The 19,842-nt window shown below is 35.3% G+C and overlaps 1 protein-coding gene across 1 annotated transcript; it reads right to left on the bottom strand.

The window, feature by feature from the left end:
- Positions 1 to 1,290: 1,290 nt before the first annotated feature.
- On the bottom strand, positions 1,291 to 19,754 carry cct6a (chaperonin containing TCP1, subunit 6A (zeta 1)). The gene is made up of 14 exons (XM_056446301.1): positions 19,549 to 19,754; positions 16,735 to 16,798; positions 14,407 to 14,541; positions 14,150 to 14,323; positions 12,363 to 12,466; positions 10,029 to 10,139; positions 9,784 to 9,943; positions 8,639 to 8,721; positions 6,200 to 6,296; positions 5,976 to 6,123; positions 5,074 to 5,207; positions 4,891 to 4,993; positions 2,748 to 2,820; positions 1,291 to 1,623 (listed from the first exon to the last, which is right to left on the bottom strand). Exons 1-14 carry the CDS (start codon positions 19,683 to 19,685, stop codon positions 1,551 to 1,553), a joined length of 1,596 nt encoding a protein of 531 aa, XP_056302276.1. The 5' UTR covers positions 19,686 to 19,754; the 3' UTR covers positions 1,291 to 1,550.
- Positions 19,755 to 19,842: the final 88 nt, after the last annotated feature.

Here is a 19,842-nt window from a genome sequence, read left to right as displayed (position 1 = left end):
TACACAAACACACAACCAGTCAAAACTTTGGGGTCAGTCTGATTTGTTTTAAAATAAGTTTATCCTGCTCACCAAGGCTGCATTTATTTAATCAAAAATACAGTACAAATTGTAAAATGTCGTTGCACTACAAAAAACTTCAAAAGTAGTTTATAATTTAATAATTTATTCCAGTGATTTTAAAGATGAATTTTCAGCTTCATTACTCCAATCTTCAGTCACATGATCCTTCAGAAATCCCTCTAATATTATTATCATTAATGGTAATAGTAATAAAAGCAATAATGACTGGAGTAATAATTTCCTTTGAAACTACATACAGCAAGAAAACAGTTGCTTAAAATTTTAATGAATATTTAACTTTTTTTTTTTCATTTAATTAATGCCTATATATACTTTTTATACATATATTCCTAAACTATTAAACACAATTTGCTGTTCAATGTGTACTTGGTGATTTTTAAAATAGATTAGAAAATAGATTTTAAATGACAAGTAATTAGTATTTTGGGGCTCCAATTTTTATTAAATATTTCTCGTTTTAAACATGCCTGACAAAACTGGGGTATCTCAGTTATATGAAATGATATTTTATAAAACTATATGCTGGTAGGAATGTATGGTCCAAAAATAAAATATAGTAACTTTCTGAAACCCTATTTCCTATTAAATGTAATTAAATGCATAATGAAAATTATTAACATGTCATGCAATTTCTGATTAATACCTATATATTATTTTGAGCAAAATAAATTGTGCAGTCTGTTTGGTATTTCATTGAAAATTTGGTTTATAAGGTAAATGTTTGTAATATTACAGCTGTGATTGGCTTTAGACTAGCCACTGTGTACTTGTAAAAAGAAAAACAAAGTTATAAACAAAAGTTGTTTGTTTTCTCCCAAACTGAGGGCTTCATATTTTCATCAGTTTGAATAATCCAGCAGTGTTTTACTGTATTACATTATAATATCATATTTATTTAGAATCCAGTTAACTTTTGGTATTTTGGGCAACAAAATGGTAGTGCCAGGCTTTCCAGTTGGCTATTGAGTCTATAACTACATGTAAACAAACGTAGGGTTTATTTAAACACAACTGGATTCATTCGGATTGTCAAAAATTGACAATTCTTTGTATAAAACTCTTCTAAAAGGTGCGGTGAAGCAATCATTTGACCTGTTTGCTTATTTTCATTTCACAATATGGTGGATCATAATTTCTCCCTTTCATTCCAATGACAGAAAAATATCATGCCTCAAATAGATACAGATAATAAAACTCCACACAATGTTTAATGGTACAAAGGGAAATGTATTGCGATTCAGTGCATCTGTAACACAACTTCTTAAATAAACCAATTGACTGGAAGGGACATTTCCTAGGCCAGAAATATGGACAGAACTTCTTGGGCACAGAATGAGCAGACAGATATTTTAACGACAACAATGCGGGACTGCAGCCTTGAGCCCGAGCAGGATAACCGCAGTGAGCTGGGTGGTTTCTTCCTCCTCTTCAACCTAGCGGGTGGGTTTCTTGATGGCGGACTTTATTTAGCCTTTGAGTGAAGACATTCCAGCCCTCATGATCTCATCCACCAGCAGGATATTACTGGCGATTACAGTGCTGTGGAAATGAGAGATAAATTAGAAACGGAGAGAGAGTTTACATGACAAAAGCTATAGTTATTATCTCTCAGATCCCCTATAAAGAAAATCTGTGTAAACCTAGGCATAGTTGAATAATACGAAATAAGAATATGGAAATGGCCATTCTGTGAGTCTCAGACATGAATGTTTCCTCGTTATCATGTAAATTCAATGAATGTAAAAGCCCAGTGGACAAAATGCCAATCAGAACACGAAGCAGACTGTTGCGTGACTCACAGGGCATGCCCTCATCATTTGCATGTACTTTAAGTCGTTTATCAGGCTCTGATGAGCAGCCACATCATCAGGAGAACACAGACTCATATGTAGCTCTGGAATCATTAATATGCACAGCTTGGGCTGTGTTTGATAAGCCACAACATTTCCTAGTGAGACAACAATGTTGATTTTACTTCCTTGTTATTTATAAGCTTCTATTTACAATGTTTGTGGGACTTTTATTTTTAAAATGGGAGACCCAGATTGTTCACAGAGCACTTTCAACTTGGAGTGTCAAAAGAGGCGTTATCCAATCAGGTAGCTTAAAGGGCAGTTATGCCCTAATGGTTAGGGAGTTGGACTTGTAATCGAAACGTTGCTAGGAATTCGACATGAATTTGAACAAGGGGTAGGGGGTGGTGAATTAACCGCATAGTCTCCTTCTTTGATACCCAGCTGAACTGCCCTTGAAAAGCAGCAAGGCACCTCATACCCAATTGCTGCCTGTATAGCTGCCTACTGCTCCAGGCGTATGCTCACTGTGTGTGTTTGTGCACGCGCTCTCACTCCTCACTCAAAATGTGTGTGCACTTGGATGGGTTAAAAGCAGAAAACCAATTAGAGTATGGGTAAAACCATACTTGACAAGGCTCACTTTACTCACTTATGCAAATACTAGTACGCTAATACTTTAGCAGATGCTAGCCAATCACGTACCACGATCAATCTTTATATGCTACTACTATTTCTGTGCCCTTTTTTGTAGTGGTTCAAGCTGGATGTGATTGGTTGTCATCACTATGACAATTGCATCAGTGAGCTTCACTGATGGTCACACTTCTAAGGTTGAGAAATCCAGTAGAACAGTAGAGTAAGTCTCACCAGGAGTGAAGCAGCTGCTTTTTCACACTGTAGTTGTCCCACACACCAGCCTCTCCAGCAACCATAGGTTCACCTACAAACAAGATAAAAAAAAACCCCACAAATTACATAACAGCCAATATATAATTTCAATATAAACAAGCTTATGTGAAACTATTCTGTTTCAGTGGTTGTTATCTGGGAATAACATGCCTTGGAGTGTTATGATTGACCAATCTGAATTAACTTTTCAGAGACTCATGCAAGATACACATTTATAGGCTTATCTGTCCTGCTGCTGTTCTTCCCTGTTTGGCGCCATCTTATGATTGTGTAATATATAGGTCAACGTAATGTGCATTGAGCAGTTTTTCGTTATGCAAGCTTTACCGCTGTAATAATTGGCATTATGTTCATCCAGCTGGTTGTTTTTGCAAAATAAAGGCCTTCATCTTATGGTGTGTTCACACCAAATGCGAATGAAGCATCAAGCATGAGTACATTGCAAAAATGCGAATAGACATCCTCGGTCGCTATTTGCGCCAGTGACGTGATTCTCGTGAATGAAGCTGCGTAAACTGACCATTTTGCACGTTGCTCAAATTGAAAATTCTCAACTTTTGCAGATAATCGCATTAACCAATCAGGAGCTTGCTCTAGTATGGCCGTGATTATGACGTACCGCTTGTTGTTGGTGCCTCCTGCCAACAACGTACAACAGCTCAAACTGGCTTCAGCTCAGTCGGAAGTATTGCTGAAAGATTCCATCACCAGGGTATAGTTTCTGAAGGAGTTTCTGAACTCACAGAGCTGGGTGCACCTCTAAATGGATCTAGTGGACTCCGACATGACGCCAACCAAATCTAAGCTGTTTATCCGCCATCTTAAAGCACAAAGCACAGCTACTTTCTCAAAATCCACGTCTGGTGTGAACGCCCCATTATACAACAGTGGTCCAATTCACATTGGGCTGATGAGGCTGTTGGGCTTTATTCGGCCAGAACTACCGCCTATATTTATAGAAGGTAAATCAAAAACACTGGAAATTAAAATGAAAACCAGATTAACAATTTCATTTTAAAACACTGTTCGCAAAAAATATCTGCCAAAATTGAAAATGAAATGATTTAATTTTCATTTTCACTGTGACAATGCGTTGTCCCTGTCAAATCGATAATTAAAATGAAGTTGCCGATTTAATTTTTCATTTTCACTGCATTTCAGCATCAAGACCGCCAATGTTAAAATGAAAAGCCAAATGAAAAATAAAATGCAAACACAATTTTTACAAAGTTGTTAATAATGTTTACATTATAATAGTGACACAGTTCAATGAAAATGTCAATTAAATCATTCCTTTTATTTCAGTTTTCATTTTCGATTTCATTTTCAACTTCAACCTGTATGCAAAGCGTATGCTAATCAGTGGGAGGGGCATATTAAAGTGATCGAGTGTTTTCAGAGTCTGAGGGCAGAAGCACCGTTTTGACGGATGGGACAGCTCGAGTTACTTTTGGCAGATACTTTGCGAACAGTGTTTTATAATGAAATTGTTAATCTGGTTTTCATTTTAATTTCCAATGTTTATTTGATTTATTTAAAATTGGCAGGATTTATCTTCCATATGTTGACCTTATTCTTTAATGTGGAAGTGCGCTCGTTTTTGCGACTGTTTTAGAAATTCCGATTCGACAGCCTATGGGAGAAATGACTAGGAATAATAAACGGCAGAAAACGGTCAAACTACTCGCTCTACAAACAAGTGTTTGCATGACAATACAGACTAAATTGAATAATATAATAAGAAAATATCAGTTTCCAACAAGCAGCAAAACGAGCTGTTTTTAACGTCTAAAAATGAATGGAAGTGAATGAGAGCGGAAGTCTCGAACCAAAATGATTCAAATGGCTGCGCCCGCTCGTATGCGGAGAATAAGGTGAATATTATCCCTTACTTAAAATAAAATACAAATAGACATTACATGTACAGTTGATGTCAAAATGATTGGCCCTCCTGGGAATTAAATGACGTGTAACACATCAAGAACATTTTCACAGTACTTCCTATATTTTTTCTTCTAGAGAAAGTATTATTTGCTTTAGTTTCACTGGAATAAAAGCAGTATTTACATCAACCTTTATATATTGACAGATGACAACATGCCTGTGCTTAAGTCCACTCCCACCAACTGTCCAGCCTCTTTGAATTCACTCTGCAGCTTCACAAGAGTCTCTTGTGGGTCGTAGCCTGAATTCTGAGCCAGAACCTGCGAGAAGGAAAGAAGTAAATTAAAGACGCATTTAGACCAGGAAACTTGATCCCAAGACTGATGGTTTTTTCCATTACTTTAGGGATGACGAGCAGAGCATCAGCAAACGCCTGCACACCCAGCTGGGCTCGTCCCTTTACTTTGGGCTTGTGTTTGACCAATGCATCAGCCACGGCTACCTCGAATGCACCGGCCCCAGCTACAACAGAACCTAAAAAAAAAAATGGATAAACAATAAGAAAACCAGCACTACATAAACTAATTTCCACATTGACAAGTTATTGATGAGATAGCATAGCCATAAGATTGTTAAAATGAGATTAAAACTGTTTTTGTTCAGGCATTGAGGTTGTAGGAGATTTAGATTATTATTGTCTTTTTAACAACGAACCTTTAAAGACAAACCTGTTGTGGGCTCTGAGGTTGTTTATTGATCATTTATGCTCGATTTGCATTAATTCAGCTCATTTTTATTGTTTAATCTCAGAAATTGTGCAGAAAAACTAATGAAGTGCCTCAAATAACACTATGGTCAGCCTACTTATGCTTTATATTTACACATTTATATTCACATTTTGGAATAAACTTAATAAACGCAAGTAAAAAAAAATCTAAACTTGGATATTTGGACTAGAAAAAAGACCAAAATTATAAGACAGACAAACATTTTTAGCATAAAGCGTGTAAATAATTAAATACAATTCATCTTTGCTTTACCACCAGACATTATAATATTAAGACTCTCCTGAAATGCTCACAGACCTTAAAAACACATACAAACGATAAACATTCACTCTATATTATGGTTAAACTTAGCAGGGACTCTACAAATAACATGTGTTCTGTGGTCCCTGGTCAACTATGATTCAGACTCAACATTGCATATCTTCCGATGAGACTATTACGGATCCACACATTGCGATACCATTTATTGTGCAGCCAGAGTGTGTGCGTGTTGTTGTAAGGTTTGATATCCTACCATCTTCAATGGCGTTTTTGACAGCTCTGAGTCCGTCTCTCACTGCGTCTTTGATCTGCGTCAGGGTGTGCTTGTTTGGGCCTTTCACCAGCAGGGTCACAGAACGAGGGTTGCTACAGTTCTCAATGAACGTGAATTTCTCCTCACCCTAATAGAAAAAAAGCCATGCTTGAGTGAAGCAGAACGAACATTAAGAATATTTTTAATATCTGTCATGTACTCACCAGTGTGTACTCATACACAAGACCAGCATGTCCTAAAGACTCTGGCGTGAGATCCTCCACAGAGTTCATTGCTACACCACCGCATGCCAGAGTCAGCCTTAACGGAAGATAACATTTTGAATGATAGTTAAGGCATCTGCTCTTCAATTTTAAAAAATAATAATAGAAGTCACAAAATGTAGTTACTGTAAAATGGTAAATAACAGCACTGATACAGCAGCTTTTGCCTTTCTCAACCAAATTTACAGTGTTCGCTTGACAGCCCTAACTAAAATATCTTCTATTGACTTTATTTGGCGATGTGGAAGTGTGCTTGTTTTCACGATTGAAGCTTGCGGATGCCTATAAGAGAAATGACTAGGAATAATAAACGGCAGTTTTTCCGTTTTTAATAAACAGTCAATCTACTTGCTCTACATACCAGTTCAATTCAATTCACCTTTATTTGTATAGCGTTTTTACAATGTAGATTGCGTCAACGCAGCTTCACATAAAAGGTCATAGTAAATTGGAACAGTGTAGTTCAGTTTGTAGTGTTTAAGTTCAGTTCAGTTTAGCTCAGTCCAGTGTGGTTTAATAATCACGACTGAGAGTCCAAATACTGAAGAGCAAATCCAATGATGCGCAGCTCTACAGATCCTGAACCATGCAAGCCAGTGGCGACAGCGGAGAGGGAAAAAAAAAACTTCACTAATTGGCGAAAGTGAAAAAAAAAAACCTTGAGAGAAACCAGGCTCAGTTGGGCACGACCATTTTAACTTCTCCGCTGGCCAAACGTCTTGTGCAGAGCTGCAGTCTCAGCGGCGGAGGCTGGAAGCTGGCCTCAGCAAAAACTTGTCCGTCTCTGGAGCGTCACAGGAATCAGTCTCATGTTCTCCACTCCTCCATGACCACCACAGTAGCTGCTCAGGATACGGCCTGGTCCAGCATATGGTCCAGTGTGTTCATGACTCTCAGAGGTGTGAACCTACACTGGGCTTATGGTTGGATTACGATTATTAATATCATTGATTCGGTTCGATATTTCAGTGCATCACGGTGCACTGACAATGCTTTCCATACACAATTTTATATTTTACTTCACAGCACAGGATGTATTGTAATAAAATGTATAATTTTTTATATGTATAACATTTTATATGTATTTGTAATACAATCTTGACCTTTAATACAAGTAGTCAGATATATGTACTGTACTTTTAATTATACCTGTTCACTTCGCCATAGTATTCTACTGCGACATAGCGCATATGAGATATATGTACTGTACTTTTAATTATACCTGCTCACTTCGCCATAGTACTCTACTGCGACATAGTGCATATGAGATATATGTACTGTACTTTTAATTATACCTGCTCACTTCGCCATAGTATTCTACTGCGACATACCGCATATGAGATATATGTACTGTACTTTTAATTATACCTGCTCACTTCGCCATAGTATTCTACTGCGACATAGCGCATATGAGATATATGTACTGTACTTTTAATTATACCTGCTCACTTCGCCATAGTATTCTACTGCGACATACCGCATATGAGATATATGTACTGTACTTTTAATTATACCTGCTCACTTCGCCATAGTATTCTACTGCGACATAGCGCATATGAGATATATGTACTGTACTTTTAATTATACCTGCTCACTTCGCCATAGTATTCTACTGCGACATAGCGCATATGAGATATATGTACTGTACTTTTAATTATACCTGCTCACTTCGCCATAGTATTCTACTGCGACATAGCGCATATGAGATAAATGACGTCACTACATAATAATCGGTTAGGATCCAGTACTGAGCCGATACAGACTTGTCTGCATCATGGTGCGTCGAAGAAATTATTAATTTTGATACCGTGATAGCACGTTTTGATAACGTGTCATTTTTAATGTCTAAAAAAATCTATGAAAGAGAATGAGACCGGCTGTGCCCACTCGTACATAGAATAAGGTCAACAGTTCATAAGAAAAACTAAATTTCAGAAAATAATTTAAAATGAACGACGTAAACGTAAAAATGTTACCATTAGTTAAATAATATATAGAAATCTGAAATGCTACAGTCTGTGCATATATTGGTCTTTGGATTTTTCTTTTAGAAATGAATAAAACATTTCATATTAAAATTTTTGTTTTTGAATTTTAAAACAAAAATCAAATGATGACTTTGAATTTCAATATCCGTATCTCTGAATGTTAATAACTAAAACAGAAAACCAACGACCAAAATGTACACAAACCTGCTTCTGTGCTTTATAATTATTTTGTAATAAAAAGTTTTAATAAATACTACACAATCAAAACAAAAACATGTTTTTGATTGTGTAAGATTTGTTTAACAAGCAATTGCTTCATTGTTTTAATATTTTGAGGGAAAGAAAGGATTCAAGCAGATTAATAATGAAGTGGCAACAGTGCCACCTTTACCTTTCCATGTTCCGCCTCTTTGCACGACGCAGAGCCACAATGCCCTCTTTGGCCAGCGCATCCAGAGAGAATGGATCAATACCCTGTGTAAAAGAAATAACTTGGGTTACGCAAGTTGATTTAAACTCTGTGTAGCTTGACTGTTAAAAGGACAGGTACTTTTATGTATATTAGTGCGTTTTATTTTGGCAGTTTCATTGTGATTCCTGATTTTTTATATCTAAATTTTCTTAAACTGCATGAGATTATAGCTTGAACAAAGTACCAATGATCACAAAACTCTCAATGCATTCAGCGGTACGTGTTAAGAGTACATTAAGCACTGTAGTCAAATTAAATTTAATAAGCTCCCACGACTCAATTTAATTAAATGTAAAATTCTCACAACTGATCTGACAAAATCTGAACATCAAATATGTAAACAGAGCTTAGTTTCATTAGTGTAAACCTGGTGTTTCATTATAGTGTAAACCTGGATGTCTTTGAATGCAGCTATAGAAAGTTCCTGTACTCCTTATCTAAAGAATTTGGGATATAATTAATATCGATATCAGGAGTCTCAAACTGCCAGCCCACATATACATTTATGTACATATACACAAACTTTGCACCTCTTTGTTGTAGTTTTGCAAAAAATGAATATATTGAGAAGAAAAATTGCCAGTAAAGTCTATAAAAGTACCCTAGACTGCCTTTTGCTGTTCATACACTGTTAAAATTTTGGTTAAGCAACAATTGGTTGGGACAGAATAATAATAATTATTATTTATATAGCATTTTTATAGCATAGAATAGTATAGAATTTATATAGCACATTTCATACGCAGTGGCAATTCAAAGTGCTTTACATAAACAGGAATAAAAGAAACAAGTATAAGAAAAATAAAAACAAAATTTAAAAAATGGTTAAAAAATAAAATAAATAAGCATAAAAACAGATAAAATGTGTTATAAAAGAATGAAAAAGAAGAGAAAAACATAAGTGCGATCTGTCGGACGTAGCACAGTGCTCATTCAGAAAAGGCACAGCCAAACAGATGTGTTTTCAGTCTTGATTTGAATGTGCCTAATGTTGGAGCACATCTGACCATCAAAATAAAGTGACCAAAAAATTCTTTAATCTTTTCCAAAAAAGTATCCGTTACCTTCTGATTGATGACCACAAAGCCCTTTTTATTATCAGCGCACACTTTATTCTTCAGGTCGATTATTTTCATCACGCGATCTTCAATGAACTTCCTCTCAGCTTTAACCAGCTTGTCTCTCTCGTCTGCGCTCTTGTAGAAAAACCCAGAGTTCACTTCTCTGTGAAAACAGAGAGTGTGATTATAGTTTTCCTAATAAACTGACGATCAGCGACATGCAGTAATCTACAATGAATAAAGCTTACGTTTTCTCGTATTCCAAGGAAACATTGCAGGTGAGAATGAAAGCATCTTCCATTCTCTTCTTCATGTCAGGATGTCTGGCTCCATGGTCCAACACCAACCCTCTGATCAGTCTAAAAAAAATAAGTAAATATAATTGACTACAGCACAACAGTAGAAATGTAAGACTTCACTAATGACAACCCTCCAATTTGTTAAACATTAAAAAAAAATTATTTTAGTGAAAAACAGGTAAACATAGCGCCGGTGCCAATAGCCTAGTGTTACTGTGCGCCGACATACAGCACAGATGTGCTCACGGCGACCTGAGTTTGATTCCTGGCTCGAGGTCCTTTGCCAATCCTTCGTCTCTCTCTGCTTCCAATACTATCCTGTCTGAAATCTCTACTTTCCTATCATAATAAAGACCCCCAAAACCCCCCCCAAAAAATTATTAATAAAAATAGGTAAACATAGCTATGGTTTTCTATGAGCAACATTAATAACAGGCTAATGAACAAGTAGCACAATGATAATATTACACAATCTTAGCCTTATATTTGTGTCTTCAACAATATTAGCTTTGTGTTAGGAGTATACCGTTGGGCCAGACATTTTTTGCTATTTCAGATTTATGCTAAATGATTTAGAGAGTAAAGTAATCAAAAACTAAACATTTAATTTAAAAAAATTTACTTACTAAACTTATTTATTTACAATGCAAATCTAAATAAAACCACTTTTTTTCTAAACCGGGCTATATACAGGAATCAGAGAGTGAAATTCAATACCTTTTAAGACCTCACCGCTACTTTAAGTCAACCATTAGCATTGGCGACATTTTAACTTGCAGTATATTTACTAAATACTGATCGCAATCACCTAATCCTAAACGATAACATTATTCATATACTGAATAAAAATGCTACTCCAACAGGGAGCGCTTTTAGAACAGCAGGAATAATGGTGTTGCCTTAGTTACTGCAGTAAACAAAGCAGCGCGGTGTCAAATCTAGCAGGATTTTATTGATTTCTTTAAGTAGCATCACATTATTCGCATATTAAATTCAGGCAAGTGTATAAACTATACATTGGATAATCAAAAATGATACAGCATTTAATACCTTGTAGCCAGTGATAGGAAAAACGGCAATATAAATAAATAGCGCTAATATCGACAATACCTTTTTCAGTAACGAGTAATGATATGAATTACGGTTTCCCCTGTTACAAAGCCATTGCCGTTACTAACAATAAAATGCACATTACTATAATTGAGAACACTAAAGCAGTTTTCATGCGAGCGGCTGTGTTCGGGGCTGGGGCGGGACACATAACCAAGCAGTAATGATGATTGGTGTGTCTGTGAACGTGGTGTAACTGAGAACGTGATGCTTGGCTTAGATAGAGTATATGTTCATCCAACCAGAGGCAAAGTAGGGCAGGTGTTCACACAAAGTCAATGGCACACGCCAGCAACCAGGAGTCAGAACGATGGCAAATCCAACAAGTTCAAAGGTAGCTTTTGCAAACTAAAAATACAAGCACTACTTTACAACATTAAAATAGTGTAGATCAGTGTACAATGTTATATTTATTTTAGAGTCATTTGACAAATGGAATAGTTACTTTCCTTGGTAATTAGTTACTTTTATAATTAGGTAACTTAGTTTCTAACTCAGTTGCTATTTGTAAGAAGTAACTAGTAACTATAACTAATTACTCTTTTAAAGAAATGTGGCTAACACTGCTTGAAACCTAGCATACCACACTTGTAACCATGACTTTAATACTTCAAGGGCCTTAAATTTCTTTAAATTGATTCATCAACTTTTCAAAATATTCTAAGACCCTGCGGACACCCTGTAAACAAACCAAGTCTCTCATATCTAGCAGACGCCAGAAAATGTTACTTCACAAACTTAATTGTCCATAAAACATACACATTTCTATATTATTCAATAATATGACTGAAATTAATATGAAAACAGAACAAATATATTTAGACGTTTTCATAAGCAAATAAACACTTGATGGGCTCAGAAATCTGCACATTTCTGTGGGATTCTGTGTTGGAATGAAAAGAAATGGATGGACTTCAATGCTTAATGTGATTTTTTTTCATTTCGTCTTATCACCACTGTCCTGTCTAGTAATAAGATAGAAAAATACATAAAATAAAAAAAACTCTTAAGTGTTTTCCAATTAAATATATATGCACCTCTCAGAACCCCTTCAACTGGTTTACAGCTGGATAACTTTGTTGTGCAGTAGCTCACATAGTGCAAACACTTAACTAAATTTCAACAGCAAGCCTAGCATCGACATGGGACAGCACACAATTCTGTGAGTCTTACTGGGTATCACTGTCAGTTTTGTGTTTCATCTCCATAATCTCCACCATGTAGAGGTCAATGGGCTCGTTGGGTTTTCTTATGGCCAGTACAGCATCCACCACAGCCTGAAGACAAACAGGCAAAACACATTTAAATAAACTATGCATACATGTCCCATTCAATTAACAGATAACGGGTTTCAAGGTTCACAACAGATTTGGAAAAGTCAAGGTTTTAAAACAGCTTAAATAATCGGTCATACCATACCTATGGTCTATACAGATGAAACCAGAAGTTTACATACACTCTAAAAAAGGAACATAACCATTTAAAAAAAAAAATGTCTCATGGTAAATCATACTAAACACTTACTATTTTAGGTCCGTTAGGATTACCTAAATCATTTACATTTGCTAAATGCCAGAATAATAAGAGAATTTAGTTTGTTGAGAATTGTTTATTAATTTCTACAGTCAAAAGTTTACACACATTTCCTTGGTATTTTTTTTAGCTTTGTGTTTAAACTATATAACTTTGGTCAAATGTTTTGGGTCTCCTCTCACAAGCTTCTCACAATAGTTTGCAGGAATTTTGGCCTATTCCTCCTGACAGAATTGGTGTAACCGAGTCAGATTTGTAGATTTCTTGCTCGCACAAGCTTTTTCAACACTACCCAAAAATTTTTAATTTTTAATTTTCAAGTTTTAATTTCCTGGCTGATGTCTTGAGATGTTGCTTCAGTATTTCTACACAAGTTCTTTCTTCATGATGTCATCTATTCTGTGAAGTGGACCAGTCCCTCCTGCAGCAAAACAGCCCCACAACATGATGCTGCCGCCCCCATACTTCACAGTTGGGATGGTGTTCCTAGGCTTGTAAGCTTTCCCTTCGTCTTCCAAATGTAACACTGGTCATTATGGCCAAACAGTTCAATCTTAGTTCCATCAGACCACAGGACATGTCTCCAAAAAGTATAATTTTCCCTGTGTAATTTAACAATTTGTAATCTGGCTTTTTTGTTGATTCTGGCTTGTTGCTTTTCTCATGTTGTCACACAAGGAAGCAGTGTGTTTGAGGTTTTCCTTAAATAATGTTCTACAGTTGTGCCTCCAATTAACTCAAATGTTGTCAATTAGCCAATCAGAAACTTCCAAAAGCTCAGAGGCATAATAATCTTATTGTATGTAAACTTTTGACTTTCAAGAAAAGTTATAACAATTTCTCGAAAAATCTCTCTCTCATTATTCTGCTTTCAAGCATAACAGAAACAAATTTGATAATCCTAACTTACCTAAAAGACAAAAACGTTTAGTCACATTAACATCTGACTTTTTTAAATGGTTATGTGCCTTTTTATACGGTGTATGTAAACTTCTGGTTTCAACTGTGAATATATATATATATATATATATATATATATATATATATATATATTTTTTTTTTTTTTTTTTTTACGCAAAGATAGCAGAAGTCATTGACTTATTTGAATTATTTAGCCTGACATGTTTACTGTTCCAAAATATTTGAAATATTTCCTAAAATAAAGAATATTGTGTTCAATGGTGAAAAAAGTAGTTTTTTTACCCAGATATTTTAAAAACAACATATTTTAGAGCAGTAATGACAATCCCGAGAAACTGTTATGTTTTTATCCAAGGTTATCATTCCGTCAGAATCTTATACATTCCCATGCCAAGTGGTTAGCATCCCTAGTTCAGACAGAAACCATTTCACATGGGAAAGAATTATCTATTGCCATTGCATAGCTATATTAATCACATTTTAGACCTTCAAATAACTCTTCTCACCTCTGTTAGTAAATCGGCCAACTCTGTGTGGACCTTGGTTCTGAGTGATGTCCTGGCTACATTGATGAGAGTCTCTCTGTCCATCTCCTTTGCAACTTTCACCTCTTCAAGCACTGCAAGGGCCTTTTCTTTAGCCGCCTCAAACCCCTCTGCAATCACCCTTGGGTGAAGACCCTTTAAACAAGAAAAAGACCAGTTTAAAAGATGGAAAACTAAGAAAAATATCAGTTAGTTTGAAATGAGAAGTTGATGTAAACCTCAGAAACATAGAGGTCTGCCTGCTTGAGGAGCTCTCCAATGATAAGCACATTAGATGTTGTGCCATCTCCCGTGATGTCATCCTGTGCTGTGGCCACCTTGGCGATCAATGAAGCAGTGGGATGCTGGATTTGCTGCAAACAAGAAAAAACTTGTTCAGAATCAGAATGAACTTTACTAGCCAAGGATTTTATTTCTTCGGTTTATAGGAGCTCAGGGTAAATACCAACACAAGCGGACAAAGATACTTCATTGAAAAAAAAACCCTCAAAATAATCAGCTTCAAGTCAAATTTAAGGCTTTTTTTAAAACCCTTCTGAATTAAATTTCTACAGACCAAAATGCTAGACACTTTTTCAAATGACCCTTGAGAAAAATCTAATTTAATTGTTTCTTAGCCACACTTGTCAAAACAATTTATCAAAACAACTTTCAACATAAGTTAAAGGCAAGTTTTAAAATCTACGATAAACAATTTAGGTCGGTGTCCTCACAAGAGATATAAATACGTGGATAAGTCCTAAACAAATGCATTTGTAAGGATGCAAGCAAGACAATTAAACCATTTTAGTAAATAGAGTAAATAAATGTAACTTTTTTTAAAGTTCTATTAAGATGTACTGTTGATGATTTGATGAATGTCGGCCCGATTGGGTAGCTTTGCATGGACAAAGGAAAATTAAGACCTGTTTAAAATGATTCAGGAGCTACACCATATTTCAGTGAATTGAAGACTTAAAGGTCTAAAATTTAGTTTTTGAAGACATTAAGACTTTAAGACTCAGAGGACACCTTGAGAATGAAGGGCATTTCAAAGAATAATTACTAAAAAGGGCCTGTACATAGTCTTTTTAAAACCGTAGCTTTTTCTACACTGTTTGGCCATTCATCCACATGCAAATGCAATATCGGGTCACTGAAACTAAATCATTTTCAAAACTCCTGTCAGGATGAAGATTTTCAAAAAACACTGGTGTCTGTGTAGTCATGTAGCTAACAAGTTTTTAGCTTGTCCATCATTTCCTTTCTGTGACATCAGATTGTACGCTACAATCTTCGTTGTTTACAAGATGCAAATCTACACAAGGACTGCTAATAACTAACATGGTTTGTAACATTAATACTAATAGGTGAACAATTATCCCACTTAATTTTAAAACAAAGGCATCAAAATATGCAATGGTCGGAACTAACACATGCTGACAGCCAATCAGAAATGATAACCCTTTTTTGAGGCTTCTGATTGGACAACATGACTTAACGATTAGGAGTACATCACCAGCTGTTCCTTTAGCATGCTTGAGAAAACTTCAGGTTCTTTTTTTTTGCAAACAATTTTTTTTAACTGTGCATGTGGATAAGATTTGTATTTTTTTAGCAAAGAAAACGTTTCACAAAAATGCCTGTGTGTACATGGCCTAAATGCACACTATGGTTGTTCAGACGCAACAAAAAATATTGATTGCTACCACTCTGCATAAAGAATATAGACTAAATTACACAAATAAGACCCTTTTCACATTTCCGGGTTTCTCAGTAGCGGACGTTGTCATAGTTGGTAAACTTAGAGCGCAGTGAATAGGAGAATACAACTAATATTTTTTTACAATACTATTTGCTGAAATAACAAGAAAAACTCGACGATAGTCTTATTAAGACTTTGAAAAAAAGAGAAAAAAATATTTTGAAGCTGACAATGGCAGCTAGAGGAGAGAGTAGCATCCAAATGTGGGCGCCCTTCCACATTTAATGATATTATTGCTCATTTACGTTTGCAGTAATGACGACAAAAAATTTTGATTTTTATCAAATAGTATGTTTATAACTATATCTAGTTATGTTTATGCACAAATAATAGCCTAAAGTTTCCCAGAGATGGGTTGCAGCTGGAAGGGCATTCGCTGCGTAAAACATATGCTGGATAAGTTGGCGGTTCATTCCGCTGTCGTGACCCCAGATTAATAAAGGGAGTAAGCCAAAAAAAAAAATGAATGAATGAATAATAGTAATGAAGCATGAAGGAATAGCACCAAAATCTCCCATTTTGGATTGTGAAAGAAAAAAAATAAATCTCCCACGCAAGTGATTACGCCGCCTACCGGCTGTGAATCCAGTTGTACTCATGATAAGTACTATTTGGTAGTTTGGTATTTATTTCCCTGTTTTGGATACCGTTAAACATCGCCTGAGAAACGATTTGAATTGACATTAGTGTTTCATTTGGGATGACACTAAACTCTACAATACTTGGCTGAGTGTATACGTGTAAGGTGTATAAGTGCACAGTTTATTGTGTGTCATTTTAAAAGAAACGATGACTCTCTTACCATTTCATGAAGCAGAACGTTCCCATCTTTGGTGAGCTTGATGTCTCCTGCACCAGACACAAGCCTGTGAAAAGAACAGGACCTCTTGTTTAACAAGCGTTAAGTGCACAAAAAACATCACATATGGCCCATTTCCACTGAGTGGTACGGTACAATTCGCATTTATCAGGCTTGCGTTTCCACAACAGGTCACTCTGTAGATTCCGCTCTTCTTGGCTTTGTGGCTGTTCATCAAGAAGACTGCAAGGTTTAAGTTCAGGTCAACCATGGCTCGTTATTATATGTATATATTATTACTATGTAATGTCTCGGTTGTGTATTTAAAAATGGCGCTTTCTTTGTTTTCATTCTTCTAGCTTATGCATGCACTAGTGACGTATCTCTGTAAACCAATAGTGTTCGAAAGGGTACCCAAAAAGCGGTACGGTTTGCTTTTTGGTACCTTTTGACAGTGAAAACAGCAATAAAAGTGTACTGAACATTACCACTCAGTGGAAACGGGGCAATAGATATATGCTCAATGCAACATTTACATCACATCTATTAACTACAAAGATTTTAAATTGAGATTCCGGGTCTTTGGCTTAACAGCATTTGAAATGTGCAAAATAAACACACTTGTGACTTCACTGCATTGGTATAACAGCACTACAACATTCATAGGGCAATTCAGACTGCACCAGTAGACTATGAGGTAAAGCTATCGTGAAATACTCCTACGAGCACAACATACTATATATATATATATATATATATATATATATATATATATATATATATATATATATATATATATTAGGGCTACACAATATTGACAATTAGATATTTTGTTTTTCTGCAATATATATTGTGATATGCATAGAAGTTCACCAGGTGAAAAATTTGAATAGCCCTGCTTGGAAAGATTTGATTCATTTAGATCGACTGGGATGATCCAAGTCTTTTTTATGCAGTGCATTTGTATAAAATATAAGACATTACAAGCAGACATTACAAGCATATATAAATATGACCAAGTTAAAAAAAAAAAGTTAAACAGTTTTTTATGGTTTTGTGTGGAGTCAAACAGTTTTCAAGTACAGAAATTGAACATGTAAATGTGAAACAATGAAAATGTAAAACAACATGATCAATACTGCATAAATAATTAAAAAACATATTTTGATCTCTTGATCTTTAATAAATAATCTAATCCTGCAATGTGACTTGTAGATACACACTGCGATATTGATGCTTAAAGGATGTATTGTTTATATATATATATATATGTATAGATGTGTGTGTGTAACTAACCGCATTATAAATTAAAAAAAAAAGATAACCACGCTTATCTATATAGCAGGTCTCTTGTTTACCATGAAATTTTGAATAATCGGTCTGAAATCACATGCAAGTGTGACTTTTTGAAAACAATGTTGCGCTGTAAACAATGTAATCTGATTGTCATTGGCTGTTAATATGATTCCCATATTTCTAATTTGAAAATATTGTGTTACTTTGGAATTATAAGGTTCTATCTGCATTCTGAATAATTTTGAGATATTGAGTTTCAAAGTTTTTTCATTCCATATAGCAGACAGTATGTGTGCACCATTTGTTGTTTAAATAAAAAGTCTTAAAATGTAAACAACTTATAAAAAAAATAAAAAAAAATCACATAAAGTAAATAAGTTGTCATTTAATAAGAATATGTCAATGACTAAATTTACAAAAAATGTTAGATAGAACCTTATAATTCTAAGGTGACGATATATATACTTTGCTGAAATTATCGCTTAAATTTGTAAATATAAAACCAACTTTACTCCAATCTAGTAGAGGAGAACTTTCAAGTTTTGTCATTTTAAAATTGACTTTAATTGTTTTTTTTTATCTTTATAAATGTTTTGAAGCATCTTGGACATACAGACTTACAATTAAGAGAAGAAAATCTCTGAGATTTTATTAAATATGCTGGATAATTTATTTACTGTAATGAGGGCGGGGCAACCGGTCAATAACATTAAATTACCCCAGATTCCTTCACTCAGAAACACGTAATAATAAAGCAGGAAATAAAATGATCACAACTTTATTTAATGCCAGATTAAAACATAAATTTATGCACATAAAAAAATCTTAAACTACGTAATGTTTTGTTCCAGTCTGTAACAATAAATATTACATTATGTGCAAGAAATGTGAGGTTCAACTTTGCATTTACACTTTTACATATATATAATTTAAACATTTTAAATTTTGCACTACATAAATAAAAATATGACATGAGCAAAAATTTATGCTATATAAAAATGTGCATATTATTGCAAACTCCCTTTATAACTTTAACACTGACATCAGGTTTTAATATAACCAAATGTGTGTGTGTGTATGTCTACATTTGTCATGCATTCTGCGATTATAATGGCTGGTTATTATAATTAAGACTTTTTAAGTTACCTTGAAACTTGCGTTAAACAGCAATCGTCCAGCTTTCCGTACAACAAATAACTTAAATAAGCTTAAATAACTGAATTGCGTCACAGAAAAAACGGTGCCGTTAATAAATACACGTTTATTGCCTCAGTCAACGTTAGTAGCTATGATGCTAACAACTTCATCACCAGTGAATCAATTACTCTCAAACCACTTATTCATCAAATCACACTTTCATTCAACCTAGAGATATTACAGCCATTGTATTTTGATAATTTGTAATGACTATGAATCATGCGTATATGTTGTAGCAGTCGTTTAAGGGGACTTAACCGGTGTTAGCCGATTACTGGGTGACAAGCACGTGCTAACAAAGCGGCTACACCAAGGCGGACTCACATTTTCATTGTTCCCTTCGGGCCCAGGTTACTTTTCAGGACGTCCTGGAGTCCGCGAGCCGCGCTGATGTTCACAGCCAGAGCCGCGTGAGCCCTGGCGACCTCGGCTTTCGGATTAAGTGCTTTTACCGCGGCCATTCTCCTGAAAACCACAGCACAGCTTCTCGTGGAGACGGAAAAGGAGCTCGCTTCCAGAAGCTTCCACTGCGCAGTCTCTCAGCACCGCCCTGCGCGCTGTGATTGGGTAACATCTAAAAGGGATACAGCTGCGAATACTAGCATCTTTTTTTCCAAC

This window comes from Danio aesculapii, chromosome 21, assembly GCF_903798145.1.
Source record: "Danio aesculapii chromosome 21, fDanAes4.1, whole genome shotgun sequence".
Classification (NCBI taxonomy): Eukaryota; Metazoa; Chordata; class Actinopteri; order Cypriniformes; family Danionidae; genus Danio; species Danio aesculapii.
Note: the sequence above shows the minus strand (reverse complement) of the source record. Positions and strands in the feature narration are given on the sequence as shown.

What these genes read in the sequence shown, in the direction of transcription:
- cct6a (XM_056446301.1), bottom strand. Translation starts at nt 19,685, where the DNA reads ATGGCCGCGGTAAAAGCACTTAATCCGAAAGCCGAGGTCGCCAGGGCT. An exon ending in AAAACTGACAGTGATACCCA is followed by an intron (nt 10,140 to 12,362) that starts GTAAGACTCACA and finishes TATTTTTTTTAG; the next exon opens with ACTGATCAGAGGGTTGGTGT. An exon ending in AAGCAGCTGCTTCACTCCTG is followed by an intron (nt 1,624 to 2,747) that starts GTGAGACTTACT and finishes TCATTTCCACAG; the next exon opens with CACTGTAATCGCCAGTAATA.